This window comes from Mus caroli, unplaced genomic scaffold (assembly GCF_978045245.1).
Source record: "Mus caroli unplaced genomic scaffold, Mus_caroli_1 scaffold_5, whole genome shotgun sequence".
NCBI classification, from domain to species: domain Eukaryota; kingdom Metazoa; phylum Chordata; class Mammalia; order Rodentia; family Muridae; genus Mus; species Mus caroli.
The window spans coordinates 155,122,946-155,142,525 of NW_028227260.1; the positions used below are offsets into that span (position 1 = coordinate 155,122,946).

At 42.0% G+C, this 19,580-nt stretch overlaps 1 protein-coding gene across 6 annotated transcripts in view; it reads left to right on the forward strand.

Annotated features, from left to right (window-relative positions):
• Positions 1-19,580, forward strand: part of F8 (coagulation factor VIII) — a 231,296-nt gene that overhangs the window by 157,129 nt on the left and 54,587 nt on the right. For 5 of the 6 annotated variants that reach the window (XM_085838320.1, XM_085838319.1, XM_085838321.1 and 2 more), the window contains one exon: positions 4,891-5,046. In XM_085838320.1, coding sequence (XP_085694446.1) covers positions 4,891-5,046 — 156 coding nt within the window. Of the gene's footprint in view, positions 1-4,890; positions 5,047-13,658; positions 13,900-19,580 lie in introns of those variants that run through there. The other variant, XM_085838324.1, reaches the window with a different exon arrangement.

The window sequence follows — 19,580 nt, forward strand, 5'->3', positions numbered from 1 at the left end:
AATTCAATCTCTGTGAGCTCCTATGAGCCCTTCTTAGTTAATGCTGTGGAATGTGTTTTCCTCATATCCTTGACTCTTTGGGCTCCTACAATCCTTTATTCCACTCTTCTTCAGGGTTTCGTGAGTGTGGTGGCTTGAATAAGCTTGGCCCAGGGAGTGGCACTATTCGGAGGTGTGACCTTGTGGGAGTGGGTGTGGCCTCATTGGAGGAAGTGTGTTACTGTGCGGGTGGCTTTGAAGCTCCACCAAGTGTGGAAGAGACAGTCTGCTCCTGGCTTCCTTTGGATGAAGATGTAGAACTCTCAGCTCCTCTAGCACCATGCCTGCCTGCATGCTTGCCAGGATGATAATGGACTAAACTTCTAAACCTGTAAGCCAGCCCCAGTTAAATGTTGTCCTTTATAAGAGTTGCCTAAGTCATGGTGCCTCTTCACAGCAATGGAAACCCTTAGACACTGAGCCCTGCCTAATATTTGGGTGTGGGTCTCTGTATCTACTCCCATCAGCTGCTACAAGAAGCCCCACTGATGATAACTGGGCACTGGTATATAAGTATAGCAGAATATGATTAAGGACCAATTTGTAGTTTTGGGGTTTTTTTTTAACATTTATTTATTTATTATAAGTACACTGTAGCTGTCTTCAGACACTCCAGAAGAGGGAGCCAGATCTCATTACGGATGGTTGTGAGCCACCATGTGGTTGCTGGGATTTGAACTCAGGACCTTTGGAAGAACAGTCAGTGCTCTTAACCGCTGAGCCATCTCTCCAGCCCGTTTTTTTTTTTTTTTTTAATCAATCATGTTTCATTCTACCCTAGATTTCCAAGCCATTTAGTTTCCAATTGGTGGCCATCCTAGCAGTATTGGGCATGGGCTCCCTCTTGTGGCTTGGGCTTCAAGTTAGACAAGTCATTGGTTGTCAACTCTCACAAACTCAGAGCCACCACTGCCCCAACACATCTTGCAGACAGGCCAGGTGTTTTGTGACTGTATTAGTATCCTGATCTTACTAATGGAAGCCTTTCCAAGTTTCCAAAGATGGCCAGTTTAGGCTCTGTATCCTTCATTACTAGGAGTCCTCACAAGGGTTATCTTCATAGGTTCTAGTACATGTCCACTGCACTAGGTTTAAAGACCCCATATTCTATAACAATCTCAACTCTTAGAAATCCAAAATTCAAAGTCTTTTCTGAGACTCAAGGCAATCTTTTAAGAGTAACCTCTGTAAAATCAAAATCAAATCACAGACCACATACTTCCAATATACAATGGCACTGAATATACATTTCTGTTCCAAAGGAGAAAGGGAGCATAGTGAGGAAATACTAGGCCAAAGCAAGACCTAAAACCAGCAGGGCAAACTCCAAATTATGTGTATCCATGTCTGATGTCTAAACAATTTTTGGATCTTGTATAGATAGAATTACTATTACTGTGATGAAATATCCTGACCAAAGTAGCTTGTGGAGGAAAGAATTTATTTGCCTATACTTTCACAGCACTGTTAATCATCAAAGAAAGTCAGGAAGGAACTCAGGGCAGAAATCTATAAGCAGGAGCTGATGCAGAGGCCATGGGGAAGTGCTTCTTATTGTCTTGTTCAGCGTGGCTTGTTCAGCCTACATTTTTATAGAGCCCAGAGATAACACCAATCACAGTGGGCTGGGCCCTTCTACATCAATCACTAATTACAGCCCAATCTTATAGAGGCATTTTTAAATTGAGGTTTCTTCCTGTCAGATGATTTTAGCTTATGTCAAGTTAACATAAAACTAGCCAACACAGATCTCTAACTCTTTTCATCTTTGTTGACTATGTCTTAGTCAGGCTTTCTATTCCTGCACAAACATCATGACCAAGAAGCAAGTTGGGAAGGAAAGGGTTTATTCAGCTTACAATTCCATACTGTTGTTTATCACCAAGGAAGTCAGGACTAGAACTCAAACAGGTCAGGAAGAAGGTGCTGATGCAGAGGCCATGGATGGATGTTCTTTACTGGCTTGCTTCTCCTGGCTTGCTCAGCCTGCTCTCTTACAGAACCAAGACTACCAGTCCAGAGATGGTCCCACCCACAAGGGGCCTGAAACCCTTGATCACTAATTGAGAAAATGCCTTACAGTTGGATCTCATGGAGACATTTCCTCAACTGAAGCTCCTTTCTCTGTGATAACTCCAGCTGTGTCAAGTTGACACAAAACTAGCCAGTACAGACTGCAATATATTTTTCTCTCTCTTGGCATGGTTCTACACTCAGTCTGCAGCTCTCTGTGGCAGGTATTCCACAGCTCTTGCATCTACAACTTCTTGGGGACTCTGTTGAAATCTAAGCTTCACTTTCACAGCTCAATACAACTGCCTCTCTGACATATGGCTAATCTCAGCAGTTTTCCTTAGCCTCAGAGGAAGATACCACAACCCCTTTTTTTGTATCCTTGACTCTAAAACCAGAACCACAATGGCCAAAACTGCCTAATTCTGTGCCTGAAACTTGGCCCCTCATTTGTTTGAATCTTCACTAGCTTTTTGTTTTCAATAGTTTCCTTCACTGCTTAAGCTTTTCATTAATTCATTTCCACAAGTTGGAAGCTGGATGGGGTCTTTCCCTAGGCCAACACTCACTCCTTTTATTCCATTTAACCTCAGGCTTTTCTGTAAACTTTTTATCTCCTTGAGCACTAGACTTAGCTCAGCTCCATTACACTTCCTGATGCCACTTTTCTCCTCAAGCTATACATTTTGTATTTTTCATCGCTCAGCTTGTTCCTTTTCATTATTAATTTGCATAGGAGTGGCCACTAATAACCACTTGCCAGAGTCAATACTAGGCGGTCTTGAAATCTCCTCTGCCAATGATATTAATCCAAAACTCTCTCATTTATCCTCAGGCAGATTTTTTTAGACAAGGGCATAAAACAGCTACAGTGTTCACCAAAATATCACAAGAATTGTCTCTGGGCACTTACTTAATATTTTCCTATGAAATCTCTTGAGCAGGGCTGTCATAATCTACATTGCTCTCAGAACCACTCTCTTCTAAACTCCTACTAGTATGACCCTTTAAGCCACACCTAAAGAGTTCAACTACTTTCTTAATGCAAAATCCACATACTACCACAAGTAGCAGCAATAATTGTGGTACCAACTTCTGTCTCAGTCAGTGTTCTATTGCTATGAAGAGACACCATAACCAAGGCAACTCTTATAAAGGAAAGTATTTAATTAGGGATGGCTTACAGTTTCAGAGGTTTAGTCCATTGTTGTCATGGTAGGAAGCATCCTGACTTGTGGGCTGAAGAAGTCTCTGAGAGTTCTGCATCCAGAACCTTAATCAGCAGGAAGAGAGTGATACCGGGCCCTAGTGACACACTTCCTCAAACTTCCTAAACCCTCTCTAGTAGTTGTAAATACTAATAACCATGAATTGAAATATATGAGCTTATGGGAGCCATATAGGTTTCCATATGACTTTTTCAAAAAGCCTTTAAATGTTATTTGCCGTCTTCTCCTGGTTGTTCCCACCCCAACCCAAATTCAAACCTTTTCCCATAAATCCCTTTTAACCATTTACTAACATGTTCTATTTTCCCTACCATGAAATCCCCCCGCTTCCATGCCCTTAAGTAACTTCCCAACTTCTATGGATATTCCAAATTAAACATATATTTCTGAAGATTCAAAGCTAACATTCACATATAAGAGCAAACAAGTAACATTTGTCTGTCTGTCTGGTCTAGGTTACCTCACTTAGAATAGTTGTTTCCAGATCCGTCCATGTGCTTTATTATGTCATAATTTCAGTTTTGTGATAGCTAAATAATATTTCATTATATAAATATGCCACATTATCTTGATCTATTTATCAGCTGATGGATATCTAGGCCATTTGACTATTATGAGTAGAGCAGCAATGTACAAGGATAATCAGCAGGCAACTCTATAATATAAAATGGAGTTTTTTGGGTATATGCCCAAGTGTGGTATAACTGGATCATATAATAGTTCTGGTAGTTCTATTTCTAGCTTTTTGAGGAGTCTCCACACTGATTTCCTTAGTGGCTGCATTAGTTTCCATTCCTGGGTTTTCTGTGGGTGCTAAGGTCTAAAGTCAGATATTCATACCTGCACAACAACCACATTACTCAATGATTGTTGTACTTGGTCCATGAAATTCACCTTAATAAGACATTTTATTGAACAAAACATATCAAAAAATAGTATCATTTAACCCATGATCAATCAGGCCCATGTATTAGGCCATTCTGATTTATATGTGCAATTCCATGGATGTGTGTGAGGAGGAAATGACTCAATGATTTGAAAGTGATCTGGTTTGCCAAGAAATGGATAGATAATTCAATAAATACCTTCCCTACTCATTCCTATCATATTGCTTAGTTAGGGTTTACTTATGTGAATAGATAACATGACCAATACAACTCTTATTAGAACAACAATTAGTTAGGGCTGGCTTACAGGATCAAAGTTCAGTCCATTATCATCAAGGCAGGAGCATGGCAGCAAACAGTCAGGCATTGTACAGGAGGAGCTGAGAGTTCAACATCTTGACCTGAAGGCAAACAGGATTCCAAGAAGTTAAGATGAGGATCTTAAAGCTCATGCCCACAGTGACACACTTCCTCCAACAAAGCCACACCTAATAGCACCACTCCATGGGCCAAGAATATTCAAAATAACACACATATGTTCCATGGCTTTACATACGTACATGGTCACATTTCAACATTAGTGCCTGCTTTCCCTGAATATGCAAGGTAATTGTAACAATAGAGTTTTTCTAAGTGGATAATTAATAGCAATGAATACTAATAATTTTCAAGATATACTATGTACTTTTAAAAATATTAAAATAAGTTGTTTTAATTGGTAGGTAGATCTGTTGGCACCAATGATTGTTCATGGCATCAAGACTCAGGGTGCTCGTCAGAAAATTTCCAGCCTTTATATCTCTCAATTTATCATCATGTATAGCCTGGATGGGAAGAAGTGGCTGAGTTATCAAGGAAATTCCACTGGAACCTTAATGGTATGTATTTAGTTCTGTCATACAAGTACATGAATAGTTTAAAGATCTTTTGACAAATGGTACAACCTACAAGCTCCAAAAATTAATTTTCTTTCTATGAGTAAATATGAATGTTTATGTACATACAAACAAAAAATAAATTTTAATACTTTCATAGATGATAGAAATATAGATGTTATAGGTTTAGTCCCTGGGGGCTTTGGGGATCTAGTTGGTTGATATTGTTGTTCTTCCTATGGGGTTTCAAACCCCTTCAGCTCCTTCAGACCTTGCCCTAACTTTTCCATTGGGGTCCCTGTGCTCAGTCCAATGTTTGGCTACATGCATCCACATCTATATTGGTCAGGCTTTGGCAGATCCTCTCAGGAAACAGCTATACCAGGCTCATATGAGCAATCTCTCCTTGGCATTAGCAATATGTCTGGGTTTGGTGTCTGCAGATGGGATAGATGGGTGGGGCAATCTCTGGATGACCTTTCCTTTAGACTCTGCTCCACTCTTTGTCCCTGCATTTCCTTTTGACAGGAGGAATTATGGATTATTATTTTTGAGGTGAGTGGGTAGCCCCATCCCTCAACCGGGGACCATGCCTATACATTGGATATGGTCTCTACAGGTTCTATATCGTCTTTGTTGGATATTTCAGCTAATGTCCTCTCTGTTGGGTCCTGGGAACCTCTTGGTTCCATGGCATCTGGGAATTTCTAGTGGCTATCCCAAGTTCCCCTCCCACACTGCTGAACACCTCCTTTCAAATTCCTGATCCTCTGTATTTTCCCCAGTCTCCTCCCAAATCTGAACCAGCCCTCCTTTTTCCCTCCCACTCCTCTCTTCCTCCTCTCTCTCTCTCTCTCTCTCTCTCTCTCTCTCTCTCTCTCTCTCTCTCTCTCTCTCTCCTCCCTCCCTCCCTCCCTCCCAAGATTATTTTCTTTCCCCTTCTGAGTAGAACTGTAGCATCTTTGGTGTGGTCTTCCTTCTTCTTAGGTTTCATATGGTCTATGAGTTGTACCATGGCTATTCTGAGCTTTTTTTTCCCCCGTAATATCCACTTATCAGTGAGTACATACCATGTGTGGTTTTGTGTGTGTGTGTGTGTGTGTGTGTGTGTGTATGTGTGTGACTGGGTTACCTCCTTTGCCTGCAGATTTCATGAAGTAATTGTTCTTAATATGTGAGCAGTACTCCAATGTGTAAATATACCTATAGAGTACACATGGGGGGGGGTACCATGGCTCTAGGATAAGTAGCAGAGAATTGCCTTATCTGGCATCTATGGGATGGGAGTCCCTTGGTCCTGTGGAAACTCAATGACCCAGCATAGGGGACTGCTAGGGAGCTAAGGTGGGAATGGGAGGGCAGGTGTGGGAGCACCCTCATTGAGGCAGGGAGTCAGGGGAGGGAATAGGGGGTTTGTGGAAGGGAGAATGGGGAGGAGGATAACATTTGAAATGTAAATAAATAAAATAACCAATAAAAATATGGAAAAAATAATTGGCTTGTGTTGAGATAAAAAAGAAAGAAAGAAATATAGATGCTAAATTATGAGAATATAAATTTTCTTAAGAATTCATACTTTAGTTTGTCAGCCAAAACCATGAATTGAGTGAGATTCAGATGTCTTTTACATGAAAGAATAGGGAAGCCTGGGGAATTTATTCTCTAGAGGTAAGCTCAGGGAAATTAAATGACATAAATCCTTAACATTCTTGGCTATACCTCTCTGTCTTAGTCAGCGTTTTACTGCTGTGAACAGACAGCATGACCAAGGCAAGTCTTATAAAAACAACATTTAATTGGGGCTGGCTTACAGGTTCAGAGGTTCAGTCCATTATCATCAAGGTAGGAGCATGGCAGTATCCAGGCAGGCATGGCGCAGGCAGAGCTGAGAGTTCTACATCTTCATCCAAAGGCTGCTAGTGAAAGACTGACTTCCAGGCAACTGGGGTGAGAGTCTTAAGCCCACACCCATAGTGTCAAACCTATTCCATCAAGGCCACACCTCCACAGGGTGCCACTCCCTGGTCCAAGAATATACAAACCATCACACCTCTCTAATTTTACACCACTGATTAACTATACCCAAAGTGTATTCTAACTTTTTTCTTTTATGCCCCACATTTTGTCCATTTTCACTTATATGGCTATTACTTCAATGCAAACCCCTGTTCCCTCACACTCAGGCTATAATATTCTCCATATGCTGAGAATATAGGGAATAAGACACAGAAGCTAAAGGTGAAGAGCTATAGAATGTAGTGACAATTGCCAAAATAGCTCTCAACATGCTACAAAAATACCACAGTGGTATCTATTACATTGAAGATACACATGAGGTTGACAGAACCCAGTAAGCAGTCAGCATAATTGTACTAAAGTGTTGTGATTCACACACACAGAAATACACACAAATATGCCTACTTTGTTCTTGAAATGCAACTGTATCCCATGTTTAATAGGTTTCTTGTTGGTTTTAAGCAAACACTCTTTATAAAAAGTTTCCTTCTAGCCAAGTGTAATGGCTATTCCTAGTTGTCAGCTTGACTAAATCTGGAATGAACTACAATCCAGAATTGAGTTTCTGACCTGGATCTTGGCATGGAGATCTTGAGGCATAGTGTCTGTGAATTTCAGAAGATTAAGACAGGGAGATCTCTGAGTTCAAGGTCATCTGGGATTAAAAAGGCATGGTGGCAGACAACTTTAATCTGTGCTACACCTTCTGCCGGAGACCTACATAAGGACATTGGAAGAAGGAAGATTGACTCTCTCTCTTCTTTACCTGCTTTCCTTATGGGACTGAGCAACTGCTAGATCCTTGGACTTCCCATTCACAGCTGCTGCTGACCATTGTCCGGAGTTGGAGTACAGACTGTAAGCCATTAACAAATACCTTACTATGTAGAGACTACCCATAAGTTCTGTGACTCTAGAGAGCCCTGACTAATACACCATGTATAGTGGTACACATCATTACTCCTAGCGCTTGATTGTCAAAGGCATTTCAATTGGAACTCTGAGTTCAGGGGCAGTCTGTTCTACATAAGTATTTCCAGGTCAGCCAGGGATATATAATGAGACTTTGTCTAAACAAAAATCCTATTTCTATATTGTTTGTAATTAAAATTGAATGGTATCCAATATTTTACCAGTACTTAACCCCCTATCTATTCATTCATATATCATATTTTGAGCATCCTTTTTCCTATCCCATCCTCTTCCTAGAACCTCCTATTCCAATTCCTAACCAACTTTATATTCTCTCTCTCTCTCTCTCTCTCTCTCTCTCTCTCTCTCTCTCTCTCTCTCTCTCTCTAAAAGAAACACAAAAATGAAAATCAAACCGAAACTGGGTGGTGATTGCACATGCCTTATAATCCAGTACTCAGGAGGCTGAAACAAGTGGATCTCTGTGAGTTCTAGGCCAGCCTGGTCATCAGAGTGAGCTCCAGGACAGTCAGGGTTAGACAGAGAAACCCTGTCTCAAAAAAACCAAAAAGAGGAGGAGGAGGAGGAGGAAAAATGAAAAAAAAAGTCAAAACATACATCAATAAGACAAAAAAATGCTAAAATGAAAATAGTAAACAAACACACATGAAAAACATGGAGTTTATTTTGTGTTGGTCAAGTTATCCTTAGTATGGGCCCTGCCCTGGAGTATGGTTGATATACCCAGTGATATTCTATAGAGGAAAACTGATTTTTCCATTTGCCAACAGGTATCAATTGCAAATAACTTCTTGGTTAGGGGTAGAGCTCTGTTTCAATTTCTCCCTCTCAGTGATTTTCCCTCAGATTGAACTTGTGAAGTTCTTATTCATGCTATATCAGTCTCTTTGAGTTCCTCTGTTCATCAGTTCTGTTATGTCTGGAAGATACTGTTTACTTGGAGGCATCCCTCACCTAGCTTACAATCTTTCAGCTTCTTCTTCCACATAGATTCCTGAGCCTTGAGAGGGAGGAAGTTGATAAATACACACCATTTAGGATTGAGTATTCTAAAGTGTCTCACTCTGAGCACATTGTCTAGTTGTGGATCTCTGTGTTAGTTCCCATCTACTCTACGAAGAAGCTTCTCTGATAAGGCTTGAGTGAGGCACTGATCATAAAACAGTATGTCATTAGGAGTCATTCTGTTGCTATGTTCCTTTAGCAGAATAATATTATATATTCCCCTAAGTCTCAGGTTCTTGGCCACTTTAGCAGTGTCAGGTATGGATTCCATTTCATGGAGTGGGCCATAAAATATAATATAATTTTTAATGCTGTAATATTTGTGTCACTATTGCACCAATATATCTTGCAGGCAAGTCTCAGTCATAGGTCACAGGGTTTATGACTGTGTGATACTCAGGATTACCTTCCTTTTTCAGTAGGCCTGCAGAGTATGTTCCAGCACCATGAACACTAATCAGTAGGAATGAAGCTTCTATTAGGGCACCAGCTCAACTTCTTCAAATTGATTGACATTAAGGAAGTGCTGTCTTCAGAAAAAAAAAATGCCTTTCCATAATGTTGTAGAAAGCAACCAATAACCTTGTCAATAGCCTGTTATACTTGGTGGAGGGTGTCCATGGGACCCCTTTGGTTAAGTACTCAATGAATTCTGGTATTGGAAGTTTTACTTGGTGGCATAAGGTGTCTAATTTACTTATTGTCTCCACCATTTTATGGTGGCTCCATTTAGATTCCTTTCATAATTACATATGTTTTAGGAAGCTGCACAGATTCAGAAAAGGAAGATTTAAGGGATTCTCAATTTTACTACTGCAGAGGGTTTTATTTATTCTTTGAAAAGTTCATACTTGTATACACCACATTTTGATCATATCTACCTCCACTTCCTCCAACTACTCTTGCCTCTACCACTATCTTCTTTATTTTTTAAAGAAAATATAACTCTCTAAGTAAAAAATTAGTGCTACCCAAATGTGCATGGATGTGAAACCATTCAATGAAATATGGTCAGCATACAAAGGGCCACATCCTTGAAGAAAAACTCTCTTCCAAAAGCTATCAACTGGAAATAGTTCCTCAACTAGAAGTGTGTACCTCCCGAAAGCATCCTGAAATGTTGATTGATTTGATCCAGTGTAAGCAATCACAGCTGCTGTGAAATCATGATTGTAACAATCTTGGTGTATCCAGAAAACACTGTTTCACAGTGGTCTTCTTCCCTTCCCCCCAACTACTGGCTCTTAAAAATCTTTCTTCATGTCCTCTCTCGCTCAATCATCCCTGAGCCTTGCAGTCAGGGAGTGCAATATAGATGGCTCATTTAGGGCTAAGCATTCTACAGGCAAACTCTGTGTACTTGGAGAAGTTGCATATTAACCACTACCACTGTAAAATAAGCTACTCTGATGAAGATTAAAAGTTCATCTAATATATGGGAATAGAGTCAGGTAGTTAGAATGCAATTTGATACTATATAAATTCATAAAAATTATAGTGGCAGGTTCACTCTAGTGTCTGTGATCTCATTAGTCATGGATTTTAGACAAGATTTGCAGTACCAGATGTGAATTTCCTGGCTGTGGAATAGACCTTAATACCAATCGAAAAGCATTTGGTTACTCCCATATTATTCATAGAAATATTACATCTACAGTTCTATTTTGCCAAGCTGATTAACAGAGTAAACTCAAGAGTCCACAGTAAGACTGCTGGTGACCTACATGGCACCTGTCTTAGTTAGGGTTACAATTGCTGTGATGAAACATTATGACCAAAGCAACTTGGGAAGGAAAAGGTTTATTTGGCTACACTTCCACATTGTAGTCCATCATTCAAGGAAGTCAGGACAGGAACTCAAGCAGGGCAGGAACATGGAAGCAGGAGCTGATGCAGAGGTCATGGGCAGGGGGTGGGCCTGCTGCTTACTGGCTTCCTCCCCATGACTTCCTCAGCCTGCCTGCTCCCCCCCCCTTATATCTCTTACATTTCAAATTTTGTTCCCCTTCCTTGTCTCCCCTCCACAATGCCTTCCCCCATCCCATCCCTTTCCCCTTTGCCTCTAAAAGTGTGCTTCCCCACCCATTCATTCCGCCTCACTCCTCTAGCATTCCTCTATGCTGGGGCATTGAGCCTTCACAGGAACAAGGGCTTCTCCTACAATTGATGCCCTACAAGGCCATCCTCTGCTACATATGCAGCTGGAGACATGGTCCCATCCATGTACTCTTTGGTTGGTGGTTTTGTCCCTGGGAGCTCTTAGGATTCTGGTTAGTTATATTGTTGTTCTTCCTATGGGGTTGCAATCTCCTTCAGCTCCTTCAGTTCTTCCCCTAACTCTTCCATTGGTGTTCCTTGGCTCAGTCCAATGGTTAGCTGTATCTGCATCTGATTTAGTCAGGTGTTGACAGAGCCTCTTAGGGGACAACTATACCAGGCTCCTGTCAGCAAGTACTTCTTGGCATCAACAATGGAGTCAGGGTTTGGTGTCTGTACATGGGATGGATCCCAAGGTGGGTCTCTGTATAGCCTTTCCTTCAGTCTCTGCTCCATTTTTTGTCCATGTGTTTCCTTTAGAAAAGAACAATTCTGGGTTAAAATTTTTGAGATGGGTGAGTGGCCCCATCCCTCTACTGGGGGCCATGCCTATCTATTGCAGGTAGCCTCTTCAGTTCCTATCTCCCCTCTTTTGGGTATTTCTGCTAATGTCATGCCAGTTGGGTCCTGGGAACCTCTCGCTTCCCTGGTGTCTGGTACTTTCTAGTGGCTCCCCCCCCCATTCCCACCCTACACTGCTACATATTTCTAATCATTCTCCTGACCCTCTGGGCTTTGCTCCTGTCTCTTCTGATGCCTGATCCTGCCCCCTTTTTCCCTCCAAACCTCCTTTCTTATAGAGCCCAGGGATGGCATCACCCACCAATGGACTGGTCCCTCCCCCATCAATCACTAATTAAGAAAATGTCATACAGTTGATCTTAAGGAGGCATTTTCTGAATTGAAATTCCCTCCTCTCAGATGACTCTAGCCTGTGTCAAGATAACATAAAACACAGCACCTTCCAGTACTCTGAAACCTAGTCAACAGTGAGTGAGCTTCCAGGTAGATGCCAACTTGTTTTCTCTAGGCCTTGCAACCAAAGTGTGTGATGTCTTCAGCAACATGATCTTACCATAAAAGTGGATAGCAATGTCAAGAGCTTGGATTGGATTGGTATGGAAGAGTCTCTAGGATGCCCACCTAATAAACACTCAAAGAAAGTTATCCCACATCTGGCACTGGAAGAAGCATAGCACCCATGTAGGGTAACTCCATTTAAACTTCTCTTTCCATCGACCTACCACCTTGTGTCTGTCTGCTTCTCCCTCAGGGTACTCAGGGCTGTTACACACTAAGCTGAACTGGAGGGAGGGAACTTAGACAGACTAGGGTGGGTGTAGTACAGGTCTTGGTTGGCAATGAGTGTGTGGGCAAAGAATACATCCAGGAGCAGCTTTTGGAGAACTGTTTCCATTTACTGGGGGGAAAGGGGAATATTTATGCCCCTGAAGACGTAGTCAGGGTCTCTGAGGCAAGCTTTGTGTGGCCATGTTCAGTTGGCCAAGGTAGGAGTACAAGGAGTGAGGCCGAATAAATTCTTACTAGGGTTGATGGTGGGGCAGCTGACTTTATGGTGTCAGGTTGGGAGTGGGGGGTAGCCAAGTTCTGCCATCCTCATTTGAGGTATCTGGGATTGGAGAACCTTTGACTCTGTAATCCTGGGCCATTTCAGTCCCACAGCTCCTTTCTGTTGTTTTTCTAAAACAACAACAACAGTATCACCATAGTCAACATGTTTTGGGAGTGGTTTTGTATTGAACCAGAACTTAGTTGGTAGTGACTTTGGCAATATTGCTTACTTACTGTTTTAGAAAATAGATGAAACAGGAAGCCAGTAGGAGAAGAGTTCCAATAGCCAGTATGTGGCCAAGGAGGGGAAAAAGCCACGCCTCCAGAGGATTTAAGTATCAAGATGTGGTACCTGAGGCATAGCAAGCTCAGAGAGCTCAAAGATGTCAGAAATCTCACTGGGGATCCTTAAGCACCTGTATGTTTTGTTCTATTAACCCAGACTCATTAACATAAAAATAGCATTGTCCCCCCCAGTACAACACAAGTACCTCCTTGTTCAGCCCTTAGTAAGTCCAGAGTTCTTCAATTTTGCAGAACAATCCCCTTTGGGGAAGTGATCTGTCAATGGAGCGACTCAAGACATGGCTTCATGGTGGAAGCCATGGCCTGGTCAAGCTTATCAGGAAGTCACTGGCCAAATGGTGTGTTTGGATGAGGGGTGCTCCCATGGCACCCAGTGAGATGGTGTCTTAGTCAGGGTTTCTATTCCCGCACAAACCTCATGACCAAGAAGCAGTTGGGGAGGAAAGGGTTTATTCGGCTTACATTTCCACATTGCTGTTCATCACTGAAAGAAGTCAGGACTGGAACTCAAGCTGGTCAGGGAGCAGGAACTGATGCAGAGGCCATGGAGGAATGTTCTTTACTGGCTTGCTTCCCCTAGCTTGCTCAGCCTGCTGTCTTATAGAACCCAAGACTACCAGTCCAGAGATGGCACCACCCACAAGGGGCCTTCCCCCTTGATCACTAATTGAGAAAATGCATTACAGCTGGATCTCATGGAGGCATTTCCTCAACTGAAGCTCCTTTCTCTGTGATAACTCCAGCTGTGTCAAGTTGACACAAAACTAGCCAGTACAGATGGTGAGCACAATGATGAGCAGAGGGATGAAGACCTCTCTTTTCTTTCAGCCCCCTCTAGGTTGCAAGGTGAGTTCTTTAGGTTCATAGAGATAAACCAGGGGAACAATCATTATGGGAATGCAGAAATCTTTAAAAGGGGATTTAATACAGGAAGTGATAATATTATTGCACGAGAGAAAGGGGGAGGATGTTAATACATATTGACTTGTTGACACTGATGTTACAGGAACAAGCTGGATAGGACCTTGAGGAAGACTCTAGGAGGCAAAATGGGGAAGGCTAGATTTAAAAAGAGGAATGTTTTGTAACTTTTGTGGATAAGGCCTCATGGGGTTCGTGAAACAAGATGTTAATGGGAATAGCTGCCAATAATTAGCAGGAGAGAGAAGCACAGAAAAAGGCATTGAGAGGAGTTAGGGTAGGTGTTTAGGGGAAGGAGGTAGGCTGATATATATATATATATATATATATATATATATATATATATATATATATGACAGGAGAGGGTGGCTTGGATCTCCTTTTGTGTTTGATCCTCCTGTTGAAGAATGTTAACATGGGCAAAGACTGACTTACAGGCAGGGATGAGCAAGTGGGTGATGTGTACATCAGCTACAGGGTATTTGGTATCACTATTAGGGTAGAGCTTACCCATAACTTCCATTCATCATTGTTGGTCTCAGGGATCACCGATGGAAAACTGGAAAAGCGTATTAAAGTTGGTGAGCATGGTGCCACCACAGCTTGTGAATTCAGTATTGGCATCTCAAATATCTGAAACCTCCATATATGGAGGCCTCCTGCAGGCAGTGATCTGTATTGCAGTAAGGAAAGCAGAAGAAAGCTCTATGGGTATTGGAGATGGGATTGGGGTATAAAGAAATCTCAATCTTGGTCCAGCATCCTTCAAGTGAATAGTCCTGGGTTCCTATAATTTTGTTGTGTCTGTTATAGGTCTCCCTAGCAAAGAATTACCCATTGTGGGTATTGGGAGGGTTAGGAAGAGACTGGCCAGTAGCAGAGTTAGAATGAAGAATATCAAAGATATCCATGGGGGCTGGAGAGATGGCACAGCAGTTAAAAGCACTGACTGCTCTTCCAAAGGCCCTGAGTTCAAAACCCAGCAACCACATGGTGGCTCACAACCATCTGTAATGAGATCTGATGCCCTCTTCTGGTGTGTCTGAAGACAACTACAATGTACTTACATATAATAATAAATAAATCTTTGAGCCGGATGCTAGTGCCTGGCAAATACAGAAGTGGATGCTCACAGTCATCTATAGGATGGACCACAGGGCCCACAATGGAGGAGCAAGAGAAAATACCCAAGGAGCTGAAGGGGTCTGCAATCCTATAGGTGGAACAACAATATGAACTAACCAGTACCCCCAGAACTCATGTCTCTAGCTACATATGAAGCAGAAGATGGCCTAATCGGAAGAGAGGCCCCTTGGTCTTGCAGACTTTATATGCCCCAGTACAAGGGAACGCCAGGGCCAAAAAGTGAAAGTGAGTGGGTAGGGGAGAAGGGTGGTGGGGGAGGGTATAGGGGACTTTTGGGATAGCATGTGAAATGTAAATGAAGAACACATCAAATAAAAAAATTAAAAAAAAATCTTTGAGCCGGAAAGAGCAGAGGTCCTGAATTCAATTCCCAGCAACCACATGATGGCTCACAACCATCTGTACAGCTACAGTGTACTCATATACATAAAATAAACAAATAAATCTTTAAAAGAAATCAAAGACAGCCATAAAAATGGAAGAAAGGGAAGCCTGTGGAGGGCATGTGGCCTGGGCGGCTGCCACTAGCTCATAAATGTCCTTCCAGAAGATCTTGTTTGTTAGTGGCACCTCCTCCACCTCCTTGGTCCTTGACCTGCCAGTGAGTCTCCTTGGTGCATGACCTGCCAGTAAGAGTCAAGCCATCTTGATGGTCAATAGGATGGTGTTGGACATTTCTGGCTAGGACCAAATAGTCTTGGACTAGTCCTGTATAAAGACACAAGAAGAGCCCCATGCCATCTTGGGCACAAACTCAGTGTTTTGGGAACAAAAAAAAAAAGGGAGATGGACCCTGGGGGTGCCCTGGGGAAGAAGGGGAAGGAAAAGGGGCCAAATGTCCGGTCAGAGTTCCTGTGCTCTGGGAAGGCGGACGCAGGCAGAGCTGCCGGACACTTTTCCACTTGGCCCCGGGTAAGCATGCCTGGCCCACGCTGCAGGGGGTTGAGAAGGGCAGCCCCCAACCAGGAACTCCGAGGTGACACCCTGTCACCCCGGGGTTATAGGAGAGAGGGATGAGGAAAGGAGTTCCCAACACTGGTGAGAGTGACTCAGAGGATCTAGATGGAGCAGAGACTCTCTATGGTTTAAGAGCCATATTATAGAAATGCAGGGAGAAAGAGAGAGAGACAGAGAGACAGAGAGACAGAGAGAGAGAGAGAAGAGAGAGAGACAGAGAGGAGAGAGAAGGCTAGAGAGAGAGAGAGAAAGGAGAGAGAAGACAAAGAGAAAAGGAAAAGGAGAGAGAAGTGAGAGATAAAGGAACAAAGGAGTAAGAGTAAGAGAGTCAGGTGGGGGCTGAACAGCTCTTTTTATGGACTTTACTGTTGCTAGGTAACTGGGGAGGAGTTTAGCCTTAAGGTCAGAAGCTTGGGCCATTGCTTATGTAAGTACTGATCATGCTTCTCTTGTGGGGGCTGTGGGAGGTGGTACCTTAGGCAGGGGCCAGAGTTCCAGGAGCATGAGGGAACACCTACCTTGTCATGAAGGTGTATTATGACCATTGGGGTTCAGACCTCAGCTCAACTGGATACCAGTCTGCAATTCCCCATATCAGCGGAGGGTACCAAGGTCCCCAGAGGACTCTCCACACTGCAGAAACCTAGCACACCCAGGATCTTGAGATCACCGGTGAGTGGAATGCAACATCTGTTCCAAAAAGAACCCAGAGGGTCTTGTGGCAGCAGGAACAGGGACAAAGGAAACCCACCCAACCAGTGACTGGGATTCCTTCTGGTGGCTCCAGCCCCACACCATCTTGGGTGCGAACTCGGCTGGCCTGAGGAAATCCAAAACATCATCAGATCCTACTATAAAAGGCTATACTCAACAAAACTAGAAAACCTGGATGAAATGGACAAATTTCTAGACACATACCAGGTAGCAAAGTTAAATTAGGATCAGATTAATGACCTAGACAGTCCAAAATCCCCTAAAGAAATAGAAGCAGTCATCAATACTCTCCAAACCAAAAAAAGAAAAAAGAAAGAAAGCCCAGGACCAGATGGGTTTAGTGCAGAGTTCTATCAGACCTTCAAAGAAGACTTAGTTCCTATTCTCCTCAAACTATTCCACAAGATAGAAACAGAAGGAACACTACCCAATTCATTCTATGAAGCCACAATTTCTGATACCTAAACCACATAAAGATCCAACAAAGAAAGAGAACTTCAGACCAATTTCCCTTATGAATCTCGGTGCAAAAATACTCAATAAAATTCTCGCAAACCGAACCCAATAACACATTAAAACGATCATCCATCATGATCAAGTAGGTTTCATTCTAGGGATGCAGGGATGGTTTAATATATGGAAATCCATCAACATAATCCACTATATAAACAAACTCAAAGACCAAAACCACATGATCATCTCATTAGATGCTGAGAAAGCATTTGACAAAGTCCAACACCCCTTCATGATAAAAGTCTTGGAAACATCAGAAATTCAAGGCCCATACCTAAACATTATAAAAGCAATATACAGCAAACCAGTAGCCAACATCAAACTAAATGGAGAGAACCTTGAAGCAATCCCACTAAAATCAGGGACTAGACAAGGCTGCTCACTTTCTCCCTACCTATTCAATATAGTACTTGGAGTCCTAGCCTGAGCAATTAGACAACAAAAGGAGATCAAGGGGATACAAATTGGAAAGGAAGAAGTCAAAATATCACTATTTGCAGATGATATGATAGCATATATAAGTGACCCTAAAATTCCACCAGAGAACTCCTAAACCTGATAAACAGCTTCAGTGAAGTAGCTGGATATAAAATTAACTCAAACAAATCAGTGGCCTTTCTCTACACAAAGGATAAACAGGCTGAGAAATAAATTAGGGAAACAACACCCTTCACAATAGTCACAAATAATCTAAAATACCTTGGTGTGACTCTAACTAAGGAAGTGAAAGATCTGTATGATAGGAACTTCAAGTCTCTGAAGAAAGAAATCGAAGAAGATCTGAGAAGATGGAAAGATCTCCCATGCTCATGGATTGGCAGGATTAATATAGTCAAAATGGCTATCTTGCTGAAAGCATTCTACAGATTCAATGCAATCCCTATCAAAATTCCAACTCAATTCTTCAGGGAGTTAGAAAGGGCAATTTGCAAATTCATCTGGAGTAACCAAAAACCTATGATAGCAAAAACTATTCTCAATGATAAAAGAACCTCTAGTGGAATCACCATGCCTAACTTCAAGCTGTACTACAGAGCAGTTGTGATAACAACTGCATGACATCTATACAATGACAGGCATATAGATCAATAGAATAGGTTTGATGACCCAGAAATAAACTCACATACCTATGGTCTCTTGATCTTTGACAAAGGAGCTAAAACCATCCAATGGAAAAAAGACAGCATTTTCAACAAATGGTGCTGGCACAACTGATGTTTATCATGTAGAAGAATGCAAATTGATCCATTCTTATTTCCTTGTACAAAGCTCAAGTCTAAATGGATCAAGGAACTCCACATAAAACCAGAGACACTGAAACTTATAGAGGGGAAATTGGGGAAAAGCCTTGAAGATATGGGCACAGGGGAAAATTCCTGAACAGAACAGCAATGGCTTGTGCTGTAAGATCAAGAATCGACAAATCACACCTCATAAAATTGCAAAGCTGCTCTATAAGGCAAAAGACACTGTCAATAAGACAAAAAGGCCACCCACAGATTGGGAAAGGATCTTTACCAATCCTAAATCTGATAGGGATCTAATATCCAATATATACAAAGGGCCCAAGAAGCTGGACTCCAGGAAATCAAATACCCCTATTAAAAAATGAGGTACAGAGTTTAAACAAAGAATTCTCAATACCAAATGCCTGAGAAGCACCTGAAAAAAATGTTCAACATCCTTAACCATCAGGGAAATGCAAATCAAAACAACCCTGAGATTCCACCTCACACCAGTCACAGTGGCTAAGATCAAAAATTCAGGTGACAGCAGATGTTGGCGAGGATGTGTTGAAAGAAGAACACTTCTCCATTGCTGGTGGGATTACAAGCTTGTACAACCACTCTGGAAATCAGTCTGGCGGTTCCTCAGAAAACTGGACATAGTACTAACAGAAGATCCAGTAATACTTCTCCTGGGCATATACCCAGAAGAAGTTCCTACTGGGAATAAGGACACATGCTCCACTATGTTCATAGCAGCCTTATTTATAATAGCCAGAAACTGGAAAGAACCCAGATGTCCCTCAACAGAGGAATGGATACAGAAAATGTGGTATATTTACACAATGCAGTGCTACTCAGCTATTAAAAACAATGAATTTATTAAATTCTTGGGCAAATGGGTGGATCTGGATAATATCATCCTAAGTGAGGTAACCCAATCACAATAGAAGTCATTAGATATGCACTCACTGATAAGTGGATATTAGCACAGAAACCTAGAATACCCAAGATACAATTTTCAAAACACAAGAAAATCAAGAAGTAAGACCAACGCATGGATACTTCATTCGTGTCCTAGAATAGGGAACAAAATACCCATGGAAGGAGTTACAGAGACAGTTTGGAGCT